This window comes from Schistocerca americana, chromosome X (genome assembly GCF_021461395.2).
Source record: "Schistocerca americana isolate TAMUIC-IGC-003095 chromosome X, iqSchAmer2.1, whole genome shotgun sequence".
Taxonomy (NCBI): domain Eukaryota; kingdom Metazoa; phylum Arthropoda; class Insecta; order Orthoptera; family Acrididae; genus Schistocerca; species Schistocerca americana.
The window spans coordinates 825,307,514-825,331,561 of NC_060130.1; the positions used below are offsets into that span (position 1 = coordinate 825,307,514).

General features: G+C 41.0%; 1 protein-coding gene across 1 annotated transcript in view; it reads left to right on the forward strand.

Moving 5' to 3' along the window:
• The first annotated feature begins 244 nt into the window (after nt 1-244).
• LOC124555311 overlaps nt 245-24,048 on the forward strand; it is a 471,119-nt gene continuing 447,315 nt past the window's right edge. Inside the window, exon 1 of the mRNA XM_047129186.1 lies at nt 245-294. Coding sequence (XP_046985142.1) covers nt 280-294 — 15 coding nt within the window. The 5' untranslated portion in view covers nt 245-279. The remainder of the gene's footprint in view (nt 295-24,048) is intronic.

The window sequence follows — 24,048 nt, forward strand, 5'->3', positions numbered from 1 at the left end:
GTACAGTTTAGGCGTAGAATTGTAAATGGGAGTGAAATAGCGAAAGTGATAACTTGATAATATTAGTTACTTTCCGATGGCAGCGTGCGCACGTGTAAGGCAGGGAAACTAGCAGGGTGATGACACAGATTTGGCGTAACTGTTGCAGTGGGCGCGGATTGGTGGCGGCCGATGAAAAGGCAGGAAGCAGGAGTGTCGGCCCCTGGTTGTGGCTGCTGGTGCTGCTGCCTGTCTGGCCAGTGCGACGCTGGACTGCACGGTGCACGCGCGCCGACCACCATGGGCCGCGCTCAGGTCAGACCCGCTGCACTCTTATTTTATTCAAACAACAGTTTTTAGGTTTCTTTCAAAGAAGCATTTTGGATGTTAGTTATTGTTGCTGAATAGCCTTTAGAGCCATAACCGGAATCGGGCATTTGAACCCACGTTCAATTCACGAACGTTTCCAGTTATATAAATGAGTGATGATAGAGATATTGTGTCACAGAAAACGTTGTCCAACTGTAGACGGGCACGAGTGCCAAAAACAGGTTATGGCTCTGAAATAAATGTATTTGTATCTGGTTTACATTTTGCAGTATATTTATTTCATTTAAAGGAGAGTTTTTAGATTTTTCATACGGAAAGTTTTTAATTTTTTCCGAAAGTACGATTCAGTTTTTTAAATTAAGAGTGTCTGTTTTTCTAAAGAGGAGCTATAATTTTTTCGACGATGACTTTTAATTTTCTCGAATAAGAGTTTCTGTTTCCTCCAGAAAGATTTTTAATTTTCTCGAAGAAGAGTATTAACTTTTTCGAAAAAAAGTTTCAATTTTTCCGAAGAATAGTTTCAACTTTTCCGAAGAATAGTTTCAATTTTTCGGCGAGTGGTTTCAGTTTTTTCGAAGAAGAGTTTCAATTTTTCCGAAGAAGGTTTTTTCATCTTTCTAAACTAGAATTTTCATTTCTGTGAAGAAGAGTTTTAATTTTTTCGAAGAAAATTTTTAGTGTCGCGGAGGAGGTTTATTAGTTTGTCGAAGATGGCTCATTAGTTACTCGAAGAAGGTTCATTATTTCCTGGAAACGGAGTCATTAGTTTCCCTCAGAGGAGTTTCTCTCCTTATCGAGAAAGTGTTTTATATATTTCCAAGAACGGGTTGTATATGTACGCTAAAGGGCGAAGACCCTTGGCCCACTCTGTCGCACGGCAAAAGCTATTTGTGGCCGGGAGGCCAACGTGGTCTATGTGAAAGAAGGGGACGAGTCGTTAGCGTAGCTGGTGCTACAGCTGAGAACGCGGGCGCGATTTCTGGTTGCCTCTTCCGATCTTTATGCGGCTGATGGGTCTGGAACAGGGACTACTGAACCTCACGAGGCCAAATGAGAAGCCTCTGGATTCAAATGGCCGAAGTGGCGCCAGATTAAGAAAAATTGCACCGCGCTGCCAGCCACAACATTTTCTTGTCAGCTACTGACTCATTTGAATATCTGTGGTGCCGAAATTCGCGTCCTGCCATTCAGATTTGGGTTGTTAGTGGAGCCCCTAAAGTGCCACAGGTGAACGCCGCAATGATTTCTTTGAAAAGCCCTCCAGTTACTTCCCGCAATTCACTCTTGGCTAAGTCATTTTTCTGTTTCCAGTGACCTCAATGTCGAAAATCTATAAAGTCTTAATCTTCTTTCTCTCCTTTCCTCCTTACACATTTCACGTAATGACAATGACGATAAAATAAGAGATACTCATTCTCCAGGCACTCAATCTGAAAATGCAATATACGGTCGCAGGTTCGAATCCTGCCTCGGGCATGGATGTGTGTGTTGTCCTTAGGTTAGTTAGGTTTAAGTAGTTCTAAGTTCTAGGGGACTTATGACCTCAGCAGTTGAGTCCCATAGTGCACAGAGCCATTTGAACCATTTTTGAAAATGCAATAAATAGACAGATAGAGCTTAGCATCCCACAAATATCGGATTTCAACACCACAGATATTCAAACGAGTCAGTAGATGACACGAAAATTTTATGGCTGGCAGCGCGATGCAAGTTTTCTTAATCTGGCACCACTTCGGCCATTTGAATCCAGAGGCTTCTCATTTGGCCTCGCGAGGTTCAATAGTCCCTGTTCCAGACCCATCCGCCGCATAAAGGCTGTTGTTGCTGTTGTTCTAGCATTCAAAACGATGGTTTTATGCAGATTTCCACGCGAGTCTGCCCCATGAAGACTCTTCTTCACTGCACAACTTCTACAAGATACGCTGCATTCTAGCCTTAGAATTTCTCTACAGCTGTTACCCCTGCATCTCGATGCATACTCACCAAATCACTGTGAAGTGCGTGGCAGAGGGTATCTCCCATTCTACCAAATATATTTCGTTTGTTTGTCAGTTGGGAATGCCTATGTAGCTAGTCTAATCTTGCCTGCCCGGTTACTATGGGAGCGTTATGCACGGGGTTCTAGTATTTTTGTAGATTACTAAATATTAGTTCTTGAAACAATGTAAGCAGGCTTTCCCGAGATAGTTTACGTCTATCTTCAGGGAAATACGTGATAGTTCGATTACTTTTTGAGTAATAGAACCCAATGCGTTCTATTGGACGGCCAGTGTTCATCAAAGAACAAAGTAACTTCAAGAACATCTCAGGGTAGTGTGACGGGACTGCTCCTATTCTCCGCGTGCATAAACGGCCTGTCACGTACTATGTGCGAGGAAGGGTCGTCACTGTGTGAATGTAGGGAGATCCACGATGACTTTGACAGAATTTATATTTACGATATTGCAGTACCTGTGTTATTTCGAAATACGATGCAATGTTCCTTTTATAAGAATACCACCACTTGCAAAGTAGGTTAGAAATCAGATTAATAATGTTGCTCTCGCAGCATATGTTCGCTTTATCTGGCAACAACGAAGTTATTGACTGTGGATGGTATCGTCAGAATGGAAATAATGAAGTCACTGTAAAAAAGTCATTAATTTTGGCACTTACCTTGAATGGATTCCCACGTAGATTTCGTCGAAGTTGTTATAGCTCATCTTGTTGATTCTAGGGTGATTCCACTTTGACTGCTAGAAGGTCCAGATCTGTATTTTAGCAATATTTGAAGACCTAACAAATGCGTTTTTCAGGAAATCCTTAATGGTCAAACAATCCCAGATCAGAACAATGGTATGGTAGAAATAATTTTTGAGTTGGTGTTCACCAGCCACATTTTTATTAAACTTCTTGTAAATTCACATATACTTCTTCTTAATTGTCACATCATCAAGAAAACAGTTTTGTATCAATCACCGTATTTTTAATTTCCACTTTAACCAAACACAAGACTTGACTGTTCTTTTACAAAGCGAAATAACAACTTAACTTCTGCAGAGTGAAAACAAAGACTGCCCTTTGCGCATTCGCACCAAACCGGTTGTAAGTGAGTCAAAGATTATGACAGTCTCATAGAAATGAATACACACAAGAACCATATCATTGTAATATATCGATACATCGGAGTACCTATACATTAATAAAACCAAATGTGAATTTTGTCACAAGAATATGTCTGTTACTTCGCAGAAAAGTAGTACGATATTACTGGAATCGAGAACTGGGGTTGGAGTGCCGTAATGGTCACGTAAATAAAGAACCATTACACTTTGGATATGCATGCATGTTCAAAGGAACAGGCACTGCGGTGACTACAGCCATATGAAATACATGAAATATATTCACAACTGCGAACATGGACAACCATCAGCTGCATGATAGAATGGCGACGATGAAAATTTGTGCCGGACCGGGACTCGAACCCGGATTTCTCTCGTATCGCGAGCGATCGCCTTACCATTTGGCTATCCGAACACGACTCACAGTCACACCCAAACTTCCATATGTCGTCAGTCAATTGTCTACGACCTGTTCTCGTACATCCAGTATGTATATTCCCGTACAGATGAGACATTTTACTTGAAAGTTGCTTGCCCGTTGCCGGAGGATAAATATGATATTGCAGTGCCTGTGTTATTCCGAATTACAATGAATTTCATTTCTGGGAAAGTGTGTCACACCTATAAAATAGACCAAGTACAGAAAGCTCGTGGCTGACTATTCTTGAGTACTGCTCAAGTGTTTGGGATCCGCATAGGGTCGGATTAAAATAAGAGACCGCATCAATTCAGAGCCGTGCTGATAGACTTATTATTGATGAGCTCGAAAGGATGTTTACAGAATTAAGATTTGCGACACGCTGCAAAACGGTTGCACTGTTTCCAACGACGGTCTCGCGTAACGGAAAAGTGCGAGAGATTAGGGTCCGCACAGATTCATAGAGGCATAGAGACAGTCAATTTCTGCCTCCCTCCATTTGCGAGTGGAGCAAGAAGGGGAGTGACTATCAGTGGTTCAAAATTCCCTTCCGCGATGGCTGTAAAGTGGCTCACAACATACGTACGTAAATATAGGCGTAGAATTATTCCGGAATGCCTCAGGGTGTGACCTACCCTTTCTTTTAGTGGAAGTGCGCCGTAAAATTCTTTCGTCCCCTACGTGATTCAGTAACTCTACACTAGATATCCGAGCTACCCATCTAATCTTCATCATTCTTTGTGACACCACATTTCAAAACTTCTCTTCTTGACAGTACTAAAAGTGGACATGTAAATTTTGTACGGCACTATTGGCTAACATATTCCACGGAGTAGTTTCAGACGCCTATCGGAAACGGTGTTCTTCTACGGTACGTACAGACCGCTTTCCTTGTGGATATGTGGAAGTTGCGTTGTATGTGTATTTGTGGTGTGTAGGTGAGTGCACTGACTGCGTATATGGTATAGTGTTATGTTTGTGTTGTATGATGATGATGATGATGATGATGATGATGAGAGAAGGGAGAGGGTGACACGAGGTGCCGCCACATACCCTACCCTTTTCGAAGAGCACCAAGGGTGCCGTCGAATGTGACTTCAGCATCCTACGGACGGATCAGCATCGACTGTGTCACATGTTCTCAGTCCATGAGAAGTCTGGAATTCAGTCCTGGACATGGCGCAAAGTCTGCCACATTGCCACCACTCTTCTCCACTTCCCGGCCAAACATTAGCAATGAAAGTTTTCCACCGCCAGGTTTCGAACCGGTGTACCTTCGATTCGAGTGCCAACGCACTGGCGTGCGTGGCTTCCGAGGCGGCTTGGACTGTACTATTTATTGTCCACATTTCGCTCCCACACGAAGGTATACTTCACAAAAATATTTCCGAAAACGCCCTCCTAACACTCAAATTTATATTCGATGTTACCATGCTACTAATTTTCTTACTAATGCCAACCTGCAGCACTTCAGTTACTTTGCCTTTCCAGTAGCAAAACACGTCTAGTACTTTTAATGTTTAGTTTCCTAATATATTTCTCTAAGCATCATTTCAGTTAACCAAAGTACACTCCAGTGTCATTAATTTACAGTTTTGATGATCAACATACAATCATTTTTCACTAAATAACACCTCGCACCCTGTTACCTCTTTGTTCTCACCGAACGTTGTAGGTAATGATAGAAATGGACTCGATTCCTCGAGGAGCGGAACTCAAATCCCAATTTGAGTTTTCCGTAATTTCCCTTGTACTGCTGACAAACGCCAGGATGGTTCCTTCAGTGTAACCTCACATTGTGTTTTCCTGTCCGATTGTACAGAAACGAGATTGTAGTTATAAGAGTCGAAGAACTGAAGGAGAGGCAGTCATCAAGAAGCCAGTGAAACAGGGCTGTAGTCTCTCTGCCATGTTATGAGCAAGTAATAAAGAAAACGAAGGAGAAATTCCGAAAGGCGATTAAGGATAAGGGAAGAAATAGAAAAGCTGTAAGGAATGGCAGAGGACGATATCATTCTGACGGAGACAGCAAAGAACTCGGGAGATCTATTGAACGGAACGGATTATTTCGTGAAAAATGTGTCGCGTCTGCCACAAATCGCACGGTGCTTGCGTGTACTTGGATGCTGCAGAGGGCTCTTTTGCAACACTCGATAGCAGGAAGGCTATCGGACACTGATGCGCCATCCTTTGCTGTAGGGTCGTAGCCTTCATACTATAAGCTCAGGTTCGCAGATTCCAGTCACGCCTCGTTTTCAGTTTATTGCTCAGCAGTGCAGTTCCACCTCTGCCTCTATTTGAAAGTAGGAGCAATTTTTGTATTTAGTTCCTCCTAACACTGTCTCTGGACACTAAAGGCGGAACCTCGAGAACTTAGCGAACTGTCTGGTAGTGGTAAATCAGGTTGAACCCGAAACCCACCGTCAAAATTTTGCTTGTTTATTTTGTGAGTAGGCCATTTTGGCGTAAAGGATCCGTGGTTTCTGGTGGCACGTTAGAGAGTAATCGGCCGAATAGTTAGAATCGCTGCGTTCGTTACATAATGAGACGGATTCGATTCCCGCTACGCCCTCGGATTTTTCTGAGGCCTCTCAGGCCTCATGAAGCCAAATGAGGAACTGTCTGGAGACAAGCAGCGGCATCATCACGGTTCGTCTATTGGCATTGGCGACATGCTGATCACAGGTTCCACGAGCTCCTCGTACTGCCTTGCAGGCTGCAGGCACCCAGTTGGAACAGGCTTAAAGCGTAATCCGTTAGTATTGTTTACGTTTACGCGTTTAATTTTTTCTTACCCCCATTTATCTTTGCTTCTGTGTTGCTGTGAAAATGTCTGCACAACGGTGCAAATTTCTACTGTATGGGCTGCGTGGTTTGTTCGAAAACAATCTCGCTCCATTTACTCACGGTACATGCTGTAGGAAGCAGTAATGCACACTGTACTCTTCACTCTCGAACCTGCTGTCAATACTGCTCGGTACTGTCTCAGGTTTATTTTTTCAGTAGTGTTATTTGTACGTTAACAGCGATACACAACATTACGGGCAGGTTTACTAATAAGAGTGTTTCACTGTTCATATTAAGTCATTTAAGGGAAGTCACGGAACACCTAAATCTGGATGGTCGGACGAGGAACTAAATTGCCGTCCTCCAGAATACGAATCCAGTTGGACACCATTGCGGGAGCTCACTCTGCTATTGGAAAGCAGTCGGTGAAGTGGTGCCCGACAATACCCTACGTGATGCGTCTGTGGTTGAAGGCCACCAACCTGGGAGTAGTTAGAATTTAGTGGTGGAGGAGAAGAGAAGTAGGAATACACCAAACAAGAGATAGGTAGAGTTACTACTTTTTCTTTGGTGGAGAGGGAGAAGGGCGTCTGAAATAGGAGGGAGCCATGCCATGGCATTCGACAGTTAAGCTTGGAAGAATGCAATGCATGGAAAAGGGCCAGAGTAAACGCTTAAAGGCAAAATACGTCTCTAACATTAGAATAATAACGTGAGTGTACCCTTACTTCTTTATTAGGATGAGCAAAAGAAGAAAAGCGGTTGGACGGAGGAGAGAAGGCATTTGGCCAAAAATAATGTACCTGTTTCGGGCTGCAAGAAAAGGCTTCCGGGAATGTCTTATAGTCACTTGGCGTGACTTCTGATGACTCTAAACGAGAGAAGAAAGTAGATTGAGTAATGGTATATGTTTTATACATGACATGCTGGAATTCTTGTACAAGAATTGAGAATCTGCATATATATCATGCAGACTGAAATTAGCAAATAGCAAGAAATTCGCCTGTACATGTAATCTTTTCTTCCGTATCGAGCATTCTAACTGAACACACTACCCGCTGCATTAGCTGCACAGTGCTCCTATAAGGTCTTAGAGATATTAAGGTGTTTCAAAATTACACCGATAAACATGTGGTTCAAATATGGTTCAAGTGGCTCTAAGCACTATGGGACTTAATATCTGAGGTCATCAGTCCCCTAGACTTAGAACTACTTAAACCTAACTAACGTAAAGACACCACACACATCCATGGCCGAGGCAGGGTTCGAACCTGCGACCGTAGCAGCAGCGCGATTCCGGACTGAAGCGCCTAGAACCGCTAGGCCACAGCGGCTGGCGATAAACTTGTGTTGAGGAAAAAAAATGAGGATAGGAACCCATGTCCGAAAACGTCATCCAACGACGCTACAGAGCATCGAAGTCATAGGGACCGTGCCTGTGCTTGTGTGTGTATTCATATCGAGGGTGATTCCGTGACGTGACGAAGTTGCAAATTTTCAGGGATGATGGAGAAGGATAAATGTATCAGTTTGAGGTCAAGGATCCTGGTCCAGAAACGAAAGAGTCGACATTTATAACCGAAAATCGTTTCAATACCCCCGTCAGTGGAATCATTTAAAACCTGAACCGCAAATGTTGCGGAAATGGAAAGTTGGATTTCACAGAATGGATTGGTAATCAGGGGCTCGTATTGTAAGCCAATCAACAGATTGTAATAATACCTAGGAAGGGTACTTTTGTTTGCAAAAACACATTATTGAGATTAACAGACTAAAGGTAGTGTAAATTAGAATGGCAATAATGTTTTTTTCAGGATTTTAGTGCGAGTCGGTTACGAGATCTCATCTTTTCAAAAGTCCAACACCGACACTTGTACGACACCTGTGGTAGCACACGTTAAAGTACAACACAAGTGCAAACACTACTTATGTGGATTCTAACCAGTAGCGAGACAATTGACCATCACAGGTTGTACTCGAATCGACCACCGGCAGCGCCATTACCCGCTTCCAGTCTGGTATGGAACGACTGGTGCACACGTGCTAGTATTTGAGCGATGTTCGAGCAGGTTGCAGTAACACGTCGTTGCACATCATCGGGTGTAGTTGGCATGTCCTCGTAGACGCCATCTTTGAGATTTCTCCACAGAAAAAAGTCTACATGCGTCAAATTCGGGGAACGAGTCGTCCAAGTTACAGGTCCTCTGCGTCCAACTCAACGATTTGGAGACGGTTCGTGAAGACACGCTGTAGTACTTCTTGCACTATGTACTGGACAGCTGTCATCCTGATCCCAGAGTGCAGAGGAACGCCTTCCAGCATGCGTGGAAGATGGACTATTAGGAGGTTGCAATACTTCTGCGTGTGCAGTGTTCCGTCTGTGAATTACGGGCCTGTGAGCTGATGGTTCATTATCCAACACCACACGTATACACTCCATGGACGCTGACGTTCCACCTGACGAAGCCAACGGGGGTAGTCAATAGACCAATAGTGCATGTTTCGGCGGTTTACCTGGCCGTGATTGGTAAATGTGGCTTCATCTCTGAACAATATACATGATACATCTGGAGCATCCTGTCTTATTGCCGAAGTAAAGAAGTTAATACGATTTACATAATCGTTTCCATGTAGCTCTTGATGGACAGAGATGTGATAGGGATGGGGTCTATGTCGATGGGGAATACATGGGACGCTTGTCTGGCTCGTGCTACTTCCTCGTGCGATTGTGCGGGGGCTAACATGCAGATCTACTGCAACTGTAGCAAGAACATTAATTTCCACCTCTTCTGTCGTTACTTGTTTCCTTCTTTTACCTTGTCTGGGTGTTACACTACCACTTCCACGTAAATGGTTGAAGAGACTTATAAACAACTGGCAAAGTGGTTGACGTCTATTAGGATATCTTGCCGCATACACCGCACAAGAACTATTTGCATTCTTGCTACTCTCTCCATACCCCATGAGCATGTCGGCTTTTTCTGCATTGGTAAATCCCACCGTCTACTCGCTACCCACTGCTCAGACTGTCACACACCAACTGACCAACAAGTCGCAAAGCACTCAAGGAACACAGAAGCACACTGCAAGCAAATATGTATAACAACATCGTACCTACCAACTAGGCAAGTTGGACGGCCGCTGTGGCCGAGCGGTTCTAGGCACTTCAGTCCGGAACCGCGCTGCTGCTACGGTCGTAGGTTCGAATCCTGCCTCGTGTGATGTCCTTAGGTTAGTTAGGTTTAAGTAGTTCTAAGTCTAGGGGACTGATGACCGATGTTAAGTTCCATAGTGCTTAGAGCTATTTGAACCATTTTGAACTAGGCAGGTTGAATGGCACAAACAAGTGTCCGTGTGGAAACCTTTCAAAATACGATGTCTCGCAAACAACTCGCACTACAATCCTGCAACAAATACCACTGACATTCTAATTTAACCTACTTTTAGTTTGGTAGTGTGAACAGGCATTGTTCCATTTTTTAAAAAAATGCATGTTTCCACAAAAATACATTTTCTGAGTGTTATTACATCTGTTTATTGTCTAACAGTACAAGCCCCTGACTATCAATCTATTCTGTGAAAATCGCACATAAATAGCGCTTTCCATTTAGGCAATATTTGCCTTTCAAGTTTTAGGTGATTCATCCTGTAAATGTATCGGTACTGTTGTTGCTAATATTGTAGGGTAGGCAACTTTCAGAGGTGTTAGTATGGACCAAAACAAGAAAAAAATGTTCAGTAAACATGGGTTCTAAAATGCATACCTTAAGAGCTATGAGCAGTTGTTTAATAGAGGAGCTGTGTTTCACAGTAGCGAGGATGAAAAAGTGCTCGTAGCTCAGGTATGCATTTTAGAGCCCAGGTTTATTGGGCATTCTTTTCCTTGTTTTGTTCCATACTACCACCTCTGGAAGTTATCTACCCTGCAATCTTAACAACAGTACCGGTTCATGTATTCCATTATCAGAGGTGCCAGAACGATTTTCGCTAATGATTTTCGACTCGTTTGTTTCCCTTAACTGAAATTGATACATTTATCCTTCTGCATCATACCTGAAAGTCTGCAACAATATCACGGAATCAGTGTGTTTATAATACTGGCACCGGCGCCTATAACTTCGACGCTCTGTAGTGTCGTTGGATGAAGTTTCCAAACACGAGTTCTTATCCTCATTTTGTTCCTCAAGACATCTTATACATCCCCTCGTAGCTTCTCGGTGTAGTTTTGAAACACCGTGTACAAACTCTCCAAGACTTTACAGGAGCAGTAGGCTGTCCTCAGTCCGAAGACAAGTTTTAACGCCGTGATGCTGCACTAGGCATTGTAGGGAAGCAGCCTACTCACGCTGTATAAAATTCACATCAGTCTTTCCATTGTGTGCCAGCCTAGCTCTGACGTCATAAATGTTGCGCAATACTTTAAAAATCAAGTAAATAACCTGAAACGTTTCTAGCATGTCAGGAATAATACTAAATCAATATGTGTTGAATATCAGTTCGATAAATTTAACCATTTTTGAAATTTGGATGTTTTTCTGTAAAAATCATTGGCGCAACAGAAAATAGCTAGAGACTTAAAAATATATATTTAGATTCCCTTTTCATAATAATTTGGTAGAAACAGTCTTCTGGATCTCACAAATTAAGATTTTAGTTGAAATTCATGATTTTCTGGTTTTTGTCTTAAAAATTAAGGAAGCAAGATAGATTAAGTAGGCGAATAAATAAGGCTACGATGTTTAAATTTAAGTAGAAGGGAGATCCGCTATAATCATAAAGATGTGAGAAGTTTCAATTGAATAACTATAAAACTATAACGATAGCGTATCTACAAAGGGCAAGTTCAGAGCTCGTCTACTGCGTGTAGTGTAATTAAATTAATTCTCTCGCCCAAAATAATGGACTTAGCCACGTCAGACTTTTATTATGATTACTTACCTGTGTGCTGAATGCACATTTAAATTGAGAGCTTCATCGGCCATCAGCAAAGGAAGCGATGATTTGTTCAATAACTTAAAGTTAAAGTAGCCCAGCGGCTAGTCGGGAGAGCCGATTTGATCAGGCGTTCCCTTAGCCGTCCGCACCGCGGCTTTATATATAAGAACGCTGCGCGAGAAAGTAAGGCCCCAGTTCTCTCCAGACGCTGATTAGCGTACCACCTGTGTCAGGAGTCGAGTCGCGTCGCGTCGGTATCATTGCTATAAACAGCCTCGGATGCCGTATTAAGTTACTCGGGATACGAGTAACCATGAAATCATTTTCGAGTGAAGTGTTAATTCTGGGATGACTTTAATGATATATCTTCAGTTTGCGTGTGTCGTATTTTCACGTGCCGTCGCAGGACAGACATTCTACAATTATTTAGCGTGGCGTTTGATGAACATTATCATCAAATTATGGCGAGCATTCACTTAAACATTTAATTTGGACAGTTACAGTTGCATCAGCGCGTTAGACTCTGAACTGCTCTGTTAGTTGGATTGTGTGGATTTTTTTTTTTTTGATCTGTGACTTTCAGAATATAGCGAACGATTTTACAGGATCGTTTTTGATTATGAATCCCAGACAATCTCCTAATTCCTCAGAGCTATAAGCTGTAGCTATAAGTGTATTTCTCAGATGAATTGGGCACTAGGAATTCTAATTACAGGCTTCACGTTTTGCTAATCACTTTCTGGTTGCCAAAATTGTAGTTAGAGAGCCAGTGTTGAGAACGGCAAAAGACAGCATAAATAATAGGAACATTTTAAATAACAAATAATTCCACCCGCCGCCCCACATATGGTTAATCGGCTGGGAAATGCATATTTTCTGCAGTGTTTCTACATTCAAACAAATAACAGCAATTAAATTCCACCAGCCGCCCCACAATTGGTGAATCGGCCGGGAAATGCATTTTTTCAACATTACAAACACAAAATATTATTAACAACACATCACTCCACCCGCCGCCCCACAACTGGTGCATCGGCTGGGAAATGCATTCTTTACTACATTGCAATTCTACATTTATATAATAAACAATCATACCACCAGCCGCCCCACAATTGGTGAATCGGCCGGGAAAGAAACTGAGTAAAGGTGAAAGTGATTTTTAAATATTTGGATTAGGGAGTGAAATGCGACACGCAACTGAGTAATAGAACAGTGATAGTGTTACGTGTGCACGTGGATGACGCAATTGGATTAACAACGCATCTGAATTGACGGAGCTGGCACTGAGTCTAGCGGCGCTGCCGGCATTGCGAGAAGCCAGTTTCGCCTCACCGCAGTCGTCCGCCAGAGCAACCGGAGCCGCGCCTGCAGTTGCAGGCCACGCAAACCCACAACAGCCGTCGGAGTGCCGTCTGCAGTTCAACGCGCTGCATTGCATCAGTAATCCTCGTACGCCGCGCCGGCAACGCCATACGCGTGCAGAAGGAACTAAGTTAAGTGAAAAGCTGTTAAAAATTTTACTAACCTGCACTAAAATGCTTTTGGCGATGGAAACGCCAAAAGAAACTGACGTTAAACTTAAATCAGAACCTATGTCTGTTGAGGGAACTGTAAATCCAGACAACCGTTCAAGTGTAAATATGCATGAAAATAGTAATGTTAAAGTGAAATATGAAGTATTGTCTCCTGACAGTAGTGTGAGAAGGGGCAATGATTCAATAATAGAGACCCCTGTAGTAAAGCAGAAATCAGAAATTGTTGATGTATTGGATGATAGTTTATCTGATGAATTAAAAACGAAACAGTCATCAGAGGTGGTAGAGTTTAAAAAGGAGAAGTTAGATATGACTAATCAATCAGAAGTTTCATTTAGTTTTGCTGATTCTGGTGTTGGAGCTAGTTTTTCGTCACCTGAGTGTGGTAAAAAGCCAGCTAGTGAGCAACCCAAAGAAACTGGGGCTATTGATTTAAATGTTATATTACAAGCAATAGCTGCCAGTAATGCTAGAATGACAGCTGAGTTAAAATCTGATATAATTGAGGTAAATAACAGAATTGTGGCCAGCCAAACCAATTTTAATAAACGGTTTGAGGCAATGGACAATAAATTAGAATCCAATAAAGCTGAATTAGAAACTTCCTTCAAGGCTAGTTGCAATAAGGTGAAAGAGGATCTGGACAGTTTGAATTATAAAATTGATTACAACCATGAGGAGATTAAGAAAAAGGTTGCTCAACAATTTTCTGAAATGTATAAAACAGTAAAATCCGAAGTTGCTGAGGTTCGCAAAGACTTCCAAATGGAAGATGCAAAGCTGGAGCACAAGTTAACAGAAAAGATCGAGGCGGAATCTGAACTGTGCTCAGATAGGTTTAAAGATGTTAATATAAAAGTAAATATATGTCAAGCAGAAGTAGATGCAATCAAAACTGATACTATTCATATTGTGCAAAGAGTAGATAATGTTGAAATGAGAGTAGAAAATATTAGTACTAACATTGCTAACATTGAAAGTAAAGTAGCTTCAGTAGCTTCTGGTAATGGTAGTATGCAACAAGTTGTAGCTGCAAACGCCGCTTTTATCGGGTGTCGGCAGTTCTTGCGGTTCGATCCAGATAAAAATATTCACCCGCTAGATTTCTGGAACGATTTTGAAGATGTGATTCCACCAACTTTGTCTGAACGAGAGAAAATCTCATTTATTAGAAGCCATTTAGCAGGTGACGCCATGTGTTGGTCAGCTGATGTTATGTTGAAATGTAAAACATTAGCGGAATTTAAAACAGCTTTCATTAACGAGTATTGGTCTAGCAATAAGCAAAATGAAGTGTTGAGAGAATTTTGGAGTGGAAAACGCTTCAATGCAGGCAAGGAATCTATTAAACAGTTTGCTAGGTCATGGATCTCACGTTTGTCACATTTGGCCGAAAAGCTAAAACCTGAAATGGTAATACTAGGTCTTGAAGACAAACTGCCATGGTATTGGCAAACTAGAATTATATCTGCCCCTAGAGACAATCTGGATCGTTTCATTGAATATTTGGAACGTGTAGAGCGTGTTGCTGCCAATGAGGAGCAAGCACGTAATAACAGAAATGCTAATAACACTAGTAGTAATTTTAAGAACGAGCAGAATGGCAATGTAAACATCAGAACAGCAGGTGTTCGCCATCCTAAGAGAGGTAGGAATTGGAGAAATAATTATCAGAACCAACAATGGCATCCAAATGATAATAATTTTGTTCCGAACAAAATTGTGCAGGTAAACAACAGTGCAGAAAGCAATGCTGTGCCAGTTAACTATAATGAAAATAAAGGAAACAGTAGTAGGCTGGGGCAGGAAAACTAGTTCCCGTCTATGAAGACACTGGCGCTCACCAGGCGGTTACTTTACCTAAGCCAGTAATTACAGTAATTGGTAAGACAGATCAGAATACTCAGACTGAACATGTGGATGAGGGGTCGGTAGCATCTAAGGATACAGCAGAAATATTAGATCACTCACAGTATTTGATAGATACCGTGTTAGAGACGCTTTCTAAGTGGGAAGAGGAAGAGAAGGCGCAGCAGTGTAACGATAGGGAAGAGCTACAAAATATTGAACTGTCAGGTGAAGAAGCAGAAGAAATTCATGCTTATATATACGATGAGGATGATGTGCTCTTATCTAAAGTGCCTGTGCAGGATGTTGATACTGTACTAATAGATTTAGGACAGGAGGTAAGTGAGAATGTAGAGGGTAGCCTGTTGGGGTCGATGAACCCAGTAGCTGTGACCAGTTGTCACTTGAGAAGGAACCTGACGATAATAGTGAAAGTGGTTTAGCTGTAACTAGTATTATGCCCGGTCTGGAGGCGCAGAATCGCTCAGACTACAGTAATTTGGGTCATGTTCAGCAAACTAAGTGTAATGAAGTCGTGCGGTGTTTCGATTTGAAATTAATAGACCGACTGGAAAAGGCAGCTGTAAATGTAATTCAGGAAACCCCTACACACTTTGACCTAAATGTAATGAAGACAGATGTCGATCACTTTAGTTGGAGACAAATCCAAAAGGAACTATTGAATGAGTTTGAGGAACCACCTGTACAACCTAGAATAAGCCACCCTATAATAATAGTGAATATGTTGGGTATCAATGTATGTTGTCTCTTAGACAGTGGAAGTGAGGTGAGTGCGATATCTCAGTCCTTCTTTGATGCATTACCTGGTAAAGACAAGCTTACAGTAATGAGAGTATCAGGACTAAGAATAATTGGTGCTACTGGCAAGTGGTCAAAAACGGTAAAACAAGAAGCTTTGCTGCCCTTTGACATTAATGGTAATTTAATTGATCATCCATGCTTAATTGTAAATAATCTCAGTATTGAGGTTTTAATTGGTGTAGATTTCTTGTCGAAATATCAGAGTGTTGTTGACTTTGAAAGAAGCCAGTTAAAAATGGTCTTGCCGATAACCGGAGTAATTACGGTACCTTTTAGTGATAAACATATAGTAACTAATGATGAAACTTGGGAACTGCCTATACGAGTTCTGAAAAATAGGAGCTATTGGGACGAAGGTGTTAATCTTAGTAAAAGTAAGCAAAACACAGAAGAAGCAATTATTTTGGACAATATAGAAGGTAAATTGAAGGAAATCGATAAAATTTCAGCTAATCAAAAGGAAGAACTGAGACAGGTTCTGAAGAGGCATCATATGGTATTTTCAAATCGACCTGGCGTGGTCAGAGGTTATGAATGAACTCTGTAGGGAGGAGGTTGTTCTGTAACCTCTACACAGTATGGCAGCTGTGCAGTCCCAGCTGTGTGAGATCTTCTTTCCTTTTCAGGTCTCATTCATTCTTCATCTTTCCTATCCACAAAAATTTCGACCTCTTCTTTCCAACACATTAAATTTTCCGTTATGGTTATCAAGCCAATAATAAACTAGTGAATGCTGTAGGGAGGAGGTTGTTCTATAACCTCTACACAGTGTGGCAGCTGTGCAGTCCCAGCTGTGTGAGATCTTCTTTCACATTTCAGATTTCACACTCTCTTCATCTTTCCTATCCACAAAAATTTCGACCCCTTCTTTCCAATACGAAAATTTTCTGAAACCAATGAATTCTATAGGTAGGACGTTGTTCTGTAACCTCTACACTGAGTGGCAGCTGTGCAGTCCCAACTGTATGAGATCTTCTTTCCTTTTCAGGTCTCACTCATTCTTCATCTTTCCCATCTACAAAAATTTCGACCCCTTCTTTCCAATACGAAAATTTTCTGAAACCAATGAATTCTGTAGGGAGGAGGTTGTTCTGTAACCTCTACACAGTGTGGCAGCTGTGCAGTCCTAGCTGTGTGAGATCTTCTTTCCTTTTCAGGTCTCACTCACTCTTCATCTTTCCTACCCACCCAGAATTTCGACCTCTTCTTTCCAACACATTAAATTTTCCGTTATAACTATCAAGCCAGCATTAAGCTAATGAATTATGTAGGGAGGAGGTTGTTCTGTAACCTCTACACAGTGTGGCAGCTATGCAGTCCCAGCTGTGTGAGATCTTCTTTCCATTTCAGGTCTCACTCACTCTTCATCTTTACTATCCACCAAAATTTCGGCTCGTTCTTTGCAATACAAGAATTTTCCGTCATGGCTATCAAGCCATGAGTTCTGTAACCATGCTATCCACCGATTAGTGAAGAAAATACCTAATGTGACAAACCTTACAGTGACATAAACAATAGAGGAGTATGATGTAATTAAGATACAAATGTATTTGAGTAACAAGTATGTATAGAACCCTGGTAATATTATAAGTACAAAGTGTTGTTTTATTGGAAATGGTCCACCAACAGTAATTTAAAAAGATATACAAATTCGTGTACAGGCAAGATCTGAAGTGGTAGTGAAACCTAGTGTATGCATTAGAGCCAACTAATAAATAGTAGGAGAGAGTGCTTAGTGTTATGAAAATATGCAGATAAGTTGTAAAAATGAACTCACCTTGTGTAGCAAGGAATGGCAGTGTAATAGAATTGAGTAGTGTTCGTGGTTGAGACGTGAAGGACACGTCTTTGAAATATTTATAAGGTTGGAGCTGGCCGTTATTTGGTGTAGTGTGTGACAGGACACACCTACATCTATTGAGGTTATGAGTTGGAGGCGTGAATGCGACCATAGGTACCCTTATGTTAGATGAGACAGAGCAGCTCATGGTGTCCTATAGGTTTAAGGAATTTAGCATTACGCTCGTCCATAATTACTTGATGCACTTTAGTGGTAGGTCGAGAGAGACTACCTGTGGTTTCAGCGTCCGATCGAGTGGAAATGGATTGCCACGTGAGCAAACTGATCAGCTGCAATACACTATAGATATGAAATAAATGTGCTATCCTATGCTTTAAATTTTAATGGAGTGAGTATTACTTAAGTTCATACACTAGCAAAGTAAGTAAGTACATAATGGCAGACGTGAAAAATTATTTATAGTTCAGCATAAATACACTTCGATGAAGTAAGTACATAATTGCAGATGTTGAACTGACACAGCAGCAGAGGACCAATAAGTGGACTTATTAGTCAACTAAACATAGTGTGTTTTGAACACTCAGAACTGTACTATTACCACAAGTTACTCACATGAACAAAGAAGCTGAGAGGACAACTACTAATCGAATAAACTCATACTATCTCTAAGAATAAGGTAATCGGAGATGAGTCAGCTAAGTAAATAAAATACAAATGTATTAGGAATGTACCGAGCATTGGTTCAGTGTTCCGGCCCAGAAATGATAAATTGAGATGAAATAGGATTTATGATTGTATGCCTTGAACATAAATTTTCTCTAGTACGTGACTAACGGCGTTTTGAGCCATTTGTTTATCGATTTTGACAGTTAAGTAACCGCGAGAGTAAAATTGAAAAGGTTCTGTTAACTTTGTTCCAGCAAAATATTGAAAGATAAAATGTGTATATCCCCATTTCATTGTGACCCACCCTTAGATAATAAGTGAACAGAGTCTGAGGCACTCTTTTTGTTTGTTCTACAGGACAAACCAGATAATGGCAGCCTGGTAGCTGCGTGAAAGCATGGAGTGACTTGGACACAACTCACAGTGACCCCTCCTTTTTCCCCATGTAAATTAGAGTGAACGTGAAGGACGCACACCATAGCAACTTCCCCTCCTCTGCCCTTGTGAATGGAAGTGTAGAACGCCAGCCAAAGCGGCTACAACCACGTGTGTAAAAATTAAATTGTCATGATTGTAAAATTTTTTTTCAGGTTTAGAAAAGACTGCTAAGATATAATCATCTGTTTATGTATCATGAATAACTGTTATTTTCTTTGAATTTGTGTATGTAAAAATGTATTTAATGTATTTAAGATTTTCATAATTTTACATATTTTTATATGTTTTTCTGTCTAAGGCAATATGTATGCCAAAGTGTTTCATTGATTTTGCTTAAATTTTGAGGGATAATGTTGCTTAAGAGGCAGTGAACATGCCAGCAATTTAAATAATTGAAGTAGGTAATCAGTTTTCTTTTAATATTTCTATATGTTTACATTTAAATTTTAATTTTCATAGGGAGTTAAGCTATACTCTTGCTTCCCTTTTTGTAATTAAATTTTTTTTTTGTTCATCAACATTTAAAAAAAAAATTTAAGTAGAGGGTGATGCAGGGAAGCAGCCTACTCACGCTGTATAAAATTCACATCAGTCTTTCCATTGTGTGCCAGCCTAGGTCTGACGTCATAAATTTTGCGCAGTACTTTAAAAATCAAGTAAATAACCTGAAACGTTTCTAGCATGTCAGGAGTAATACTAAATCAATATGCGTTGAATATCATTTTCGAAATTTGGACATTTTTCTGTAAAAATCATTGGCGCAACAGAAAATAGCTAGAGACTTAAAAATTTATATTTAGATTCCCTTTTCATAATAATTTGGTAGAAACAGTCTTCTGGATCTCACAAATTAAGATTTTAGTTGAAATTCATGATTTTCTGGTTTTTGTCTTAAAAATTAAGGAAGCAAGATAGATTAAGTAGGCGAATAAATAAGGCTACGATGTTTAAATTTAAGTAGAAGGGAGATCCGCTATAATCATAAAGATGTGAGAAGTTTCAATTGAATAACTATAAAACTATAACGATAGCGTATCTACAAAGGGCAAGTTCAGAGCTCGTCTACTGCGTGTAGTGTAATTAAATTAATTCTCTCGCCCAAAATAATTGACTTAGGCACGTCAGACTTTTATTATGATTACTTACCTGTGTGCTGAATGCACATTTAAATTGAGAGCTTCATCGGCCATCAGCAAAGGAAGCGATGATTTATTCAATAACTTAAAGTTAAAGTAGCCCAGCGGCTAGTCGGGAGAGCCGATTTGATCAGGCGTTCCCTTAGCCGTCCGCACCGCGGCTTTATATATAAGAACGCTGCGCGAGAAAGTAAGGCCCCAGTTCTCTCCAGACGCTGATTAGCCTGCTACCTGTGTCAGGAGTCGAGTCGCGTTGCGTCGCGTCGGTATCATTGCTATAAACAGCCTCGGATGCCGTATTAAGTTACTCGGGATACGCGTAACCATGAAATCATTTTCGAGTGAAGTGTTAATTCTGGGATGACTTTAATGATATATCTTCAGTTTGCGTATGTCGTATTTTCACGTGCCGTCGCGGGACAGACATTCTACAATTATTTAGCGTGGCGTTTGATGAACATTATCATCAAATTATGGCGAGCATTCACTTAAACATTTAATTTGGACAGTTACAGTTGCATCAGCGCGTTAGACTCTGAACTGCTCTGTGTGGATTTTTTTTTTTTTTGATCTGTGACTTTCAGAATATAGCGAACGATTTTACAGGATCGTTTTTGATTATGAATCCCAGACAATCTCCTAATTCCTCAGAGCTATAAGCTGTAGCTATATGTGTATTTCTCAGATGAATTGGGCACTAGGAATTCTAATTACAGGCTTCACGTTTTGCTAATCACTTTCTGGTTGCCAAAATTGTAGTTAGAGAGCCAGTGTTGAGAACGGCAAAAGACAGCATAAATAATAGGAGCATTTTAAATAACAAATAATTCCACTCGCCGCCCCACATACGGTTAATCGGCCGGGAAATGCATATTTTCTGCAGTGTTTCTACATTCAAACCAATAACAGCAATTAAATTCCACCAGCCGCCCCACAATTGGTGAATCGGCCGGGAAATGCATTTTTTCTACATTGCATTCTACAACATTTTATGCAACAGATAAAATCCACCCACAGCATGGTTCTGTTGGAGATGTTATGCCTTTGTCCTCTTTGAACTGAGTTACACAGCCAATTGAAGAGAGAGCTATGGTTTACTTTGGATTCCGAACTTCTGTGCTGCTTGGTATTTTTCGCATTAACAAATCACTGCCAGAGGCAAAAAAGAGATATGTCACAGAAAAAAACCATAAGACCGACAGAAAATCGAACCCCAGACGTTTGAATCTATAGTGACAAAAATACAGGTTTTGGTTGCCTTAGGAAGGAAAGACGATTACCGAGACAGTCCTCATATTATTTGAATTTTCAAGTGACGCTATTCAGTCGTTTATTTACAAGATAACTGAGCTTAAAGAACATGTTCAAAATATCACGACTGATGAAAGAAAGTAAGCTTTCTAATTATTTTAAGTAATTTTTCTACTAAACATAATTTTATTATTCTTAAGCCTTTCTGAATTAGAGGCTTATCCTTGAGAGAAATTTTAAAGAATGGCCATATAAGAGAGGCGAGCCACTACTAAACTCTAAGAGTGAAACAGTTGAGTGAGAAAGAATTTCTTGCCTTTTTAACTACCTCGCTTATCCTGTTTCGACTACACTAAAGAAAATCGTGGATTATGGTGGTAATGACTTATCGTTTAACGTTATATTAACTTCGCTCTCATTGTTTCTCGACAGTTGGCTTTCGTATTTCTCAAGAGATGTAAAACAATAAGGCAAAATCCGCGTTTCACGTTTAGCACATTTGACCTTATTATCTCAGGCTGTCGAAACATCTGAACAAGCACAAGACACCTTTTGGAAAACAATACATGCCGGTTCATATACGCTGTAAAGGACTTAATTAGAGCCTCCACCTATGGTGACTTGGCCACAGATTGACTGCAGTATAGTTCATTTATTGTAGACTTCTCCGTAACAAGTGAAATACTGAGTAGCTTCCGAAAATAATATGTGCGCGGGCGGCCGAAATAAAACCGAACCGAGAAATGTTTTCAAGATTTCTCGATAATGTAATCTAATCAACAAGGAGAGCACTAGAGAGGTATCCGAAACGATGTAAAACACCAGAAAACGTTGTTCAAGACGAAGATAAACACACCTGCTCTGCCGGTGAGCTGCAGTAGTGGAAACTAAAAGATTGTTCTGCCAGGGCGTTGTAAAGAAGGATAAGGGATCTTTATTCTTACATGTTTTCCGTTAAGAGTGAGTTTAAAATTTCAGACCAACCTGTGTGTGTTCACTACTGTCGGTGATTTCAGAATGAAGTTTTGCATACATCTGTTGACAATAAGCAGAACAAATGTGCAAAGTCGGGAGTATATTAAATCAATTGCGGATCTTGCGATATTGTTTACATGCGGCAGACAGGGTGTGACTTTTTAACCTGATTCAGAGAACACTGTAATAAAAACACAACTGCTATTTGTTGTCATCTCAGTGATGAGAATCGTCATTTCGGCACAACCGCAAACTCTCTAACGATCCTACACATAGAACCAAACGGCTTATGCTGATTCATTTTGGAAGAAACTGAGATTTGTAAGCATTCTAAAGCTAACCAGCATGGAATCTTGAATGAATAGATTCGCACCCACAGGAAATGGTTTATCAATATTTTCCAGGATTTATTATGAGCGCCATTGCTCACTACGAATACTGTTTCCGTTTAGTTTTCTACGTAATGCATCTCCCCTGCTCTACCTTTGCCTTACACGTAAGGTGGCACCACATAACTGCGGGTATGGAGGCGCCATGTATTGGTAGAGAGACTGACGGGTGCGCACCGTTTGATGTTGCATAGCGCCAGTGTGGTTTCACGCCGAAGAAAAGGTGGTCACACAAGTTACCGTCCACTACCGAACATGCAGCTGAGTAAGCAGGAACAACGAGGAGTGATCCGATGTTTGGCGGCGGAGGGAGTTGGAGGTCGCGAAATGTATCGACGGGTGAAGGCTGTGTACGGTGAGTGCAGTCCGAGTCGTTCGAGTGTTGTGGAATGGCGCAAACGATTCCTTGGGGGGCGCGAGTCACTGGAAGACGATGCTCGTTCTGGACAGCCTCATCGTGTCATCACACCGGAAATGGTTGCGGAAGTGAATGCTTTGGTCTTGGACAACCGCAGAATCACCGCGGACGAGATCCATCGGTTACTGGGTATACATCAACACTTGAACTTTCGAAAAATCTGTGCGCAGTGGATTCCCCACCAAGTGAACCGCCTAACAGCGGAATACTCGAATGGTGCTGTCTTTGAGTCATCTGCAACGTTGTTATGTTACGTGTACTGTGTATAACTACATTTTTAAGTTAATAAAATCGTTACCGGTTTTCATTTTAACGCCCCTTGTACATATGATGCAGGGAAACTGTACTGCAGATAGTCACAATCCGATGCAAAAAATCTTGTTCGTTTCTCATAAACTAGGCCAAACATTATTCCGATATGTCCATTCTCATGCTTTTTGATCCAGCGTCAAGAGTCGCTGCACCCATCCCACAGTTAATTTTTTCATTTCTAATTCTTCAGTTAAAATATGATATACCCTTTCAGTTGATATCTGGCAAGCGTGAGCAGTTTCACGCACTTACAGTCGGCGATCTTCCATGACCATTTTGTGAACTTTTGCAATGATTTCTGGAGTAGTGACACATCTTGGCCGACCACTGCACGGATCACCATCTAAGCTCTCTCAACCAAATTTAAATTCATTTGTCCACTTGGCAACAGTTGAATAAGAAGGAGCAGAGTCCCCCAGTGTATTCTGGAAATCGGCATGAATGTCCTTTGCTTTCATACCTTTCTTTACGAAGTACCTAATCACTGCGCGAATCTCGATTTTTTTCCATCTTCGCAAATCAGTGTGCGGGAACAACAGAACCACGCCACCGCCACAGCTCTCTTCCAAGAGCACTGACGTGGCACGTATTTACAGGCAGCAGTCCAATGAATATCACGTGAACAACTCGCGCTTGCGCTGACCTCTCATGGTGGTTCCGAGAACTTTTCAAACCGCCCTCGTATTTTAGCATTAGTTGTTCTTATTGCAATAAACAATCAAATAATTTGGACAGTTTTCAGGAAGAAACGATTTCCTTCTGTCACTTAAAATGTTTTTGTATGAAGATAAGATCTCTCTACTTCACATGAAGTCACAGGACAATACTGAAAAAAGGCGAGGTCACTAACAGAATAAGTATTAAGTTGTTTTTCAGATTCTACTTGAAGCACTTGATTCACATCCCG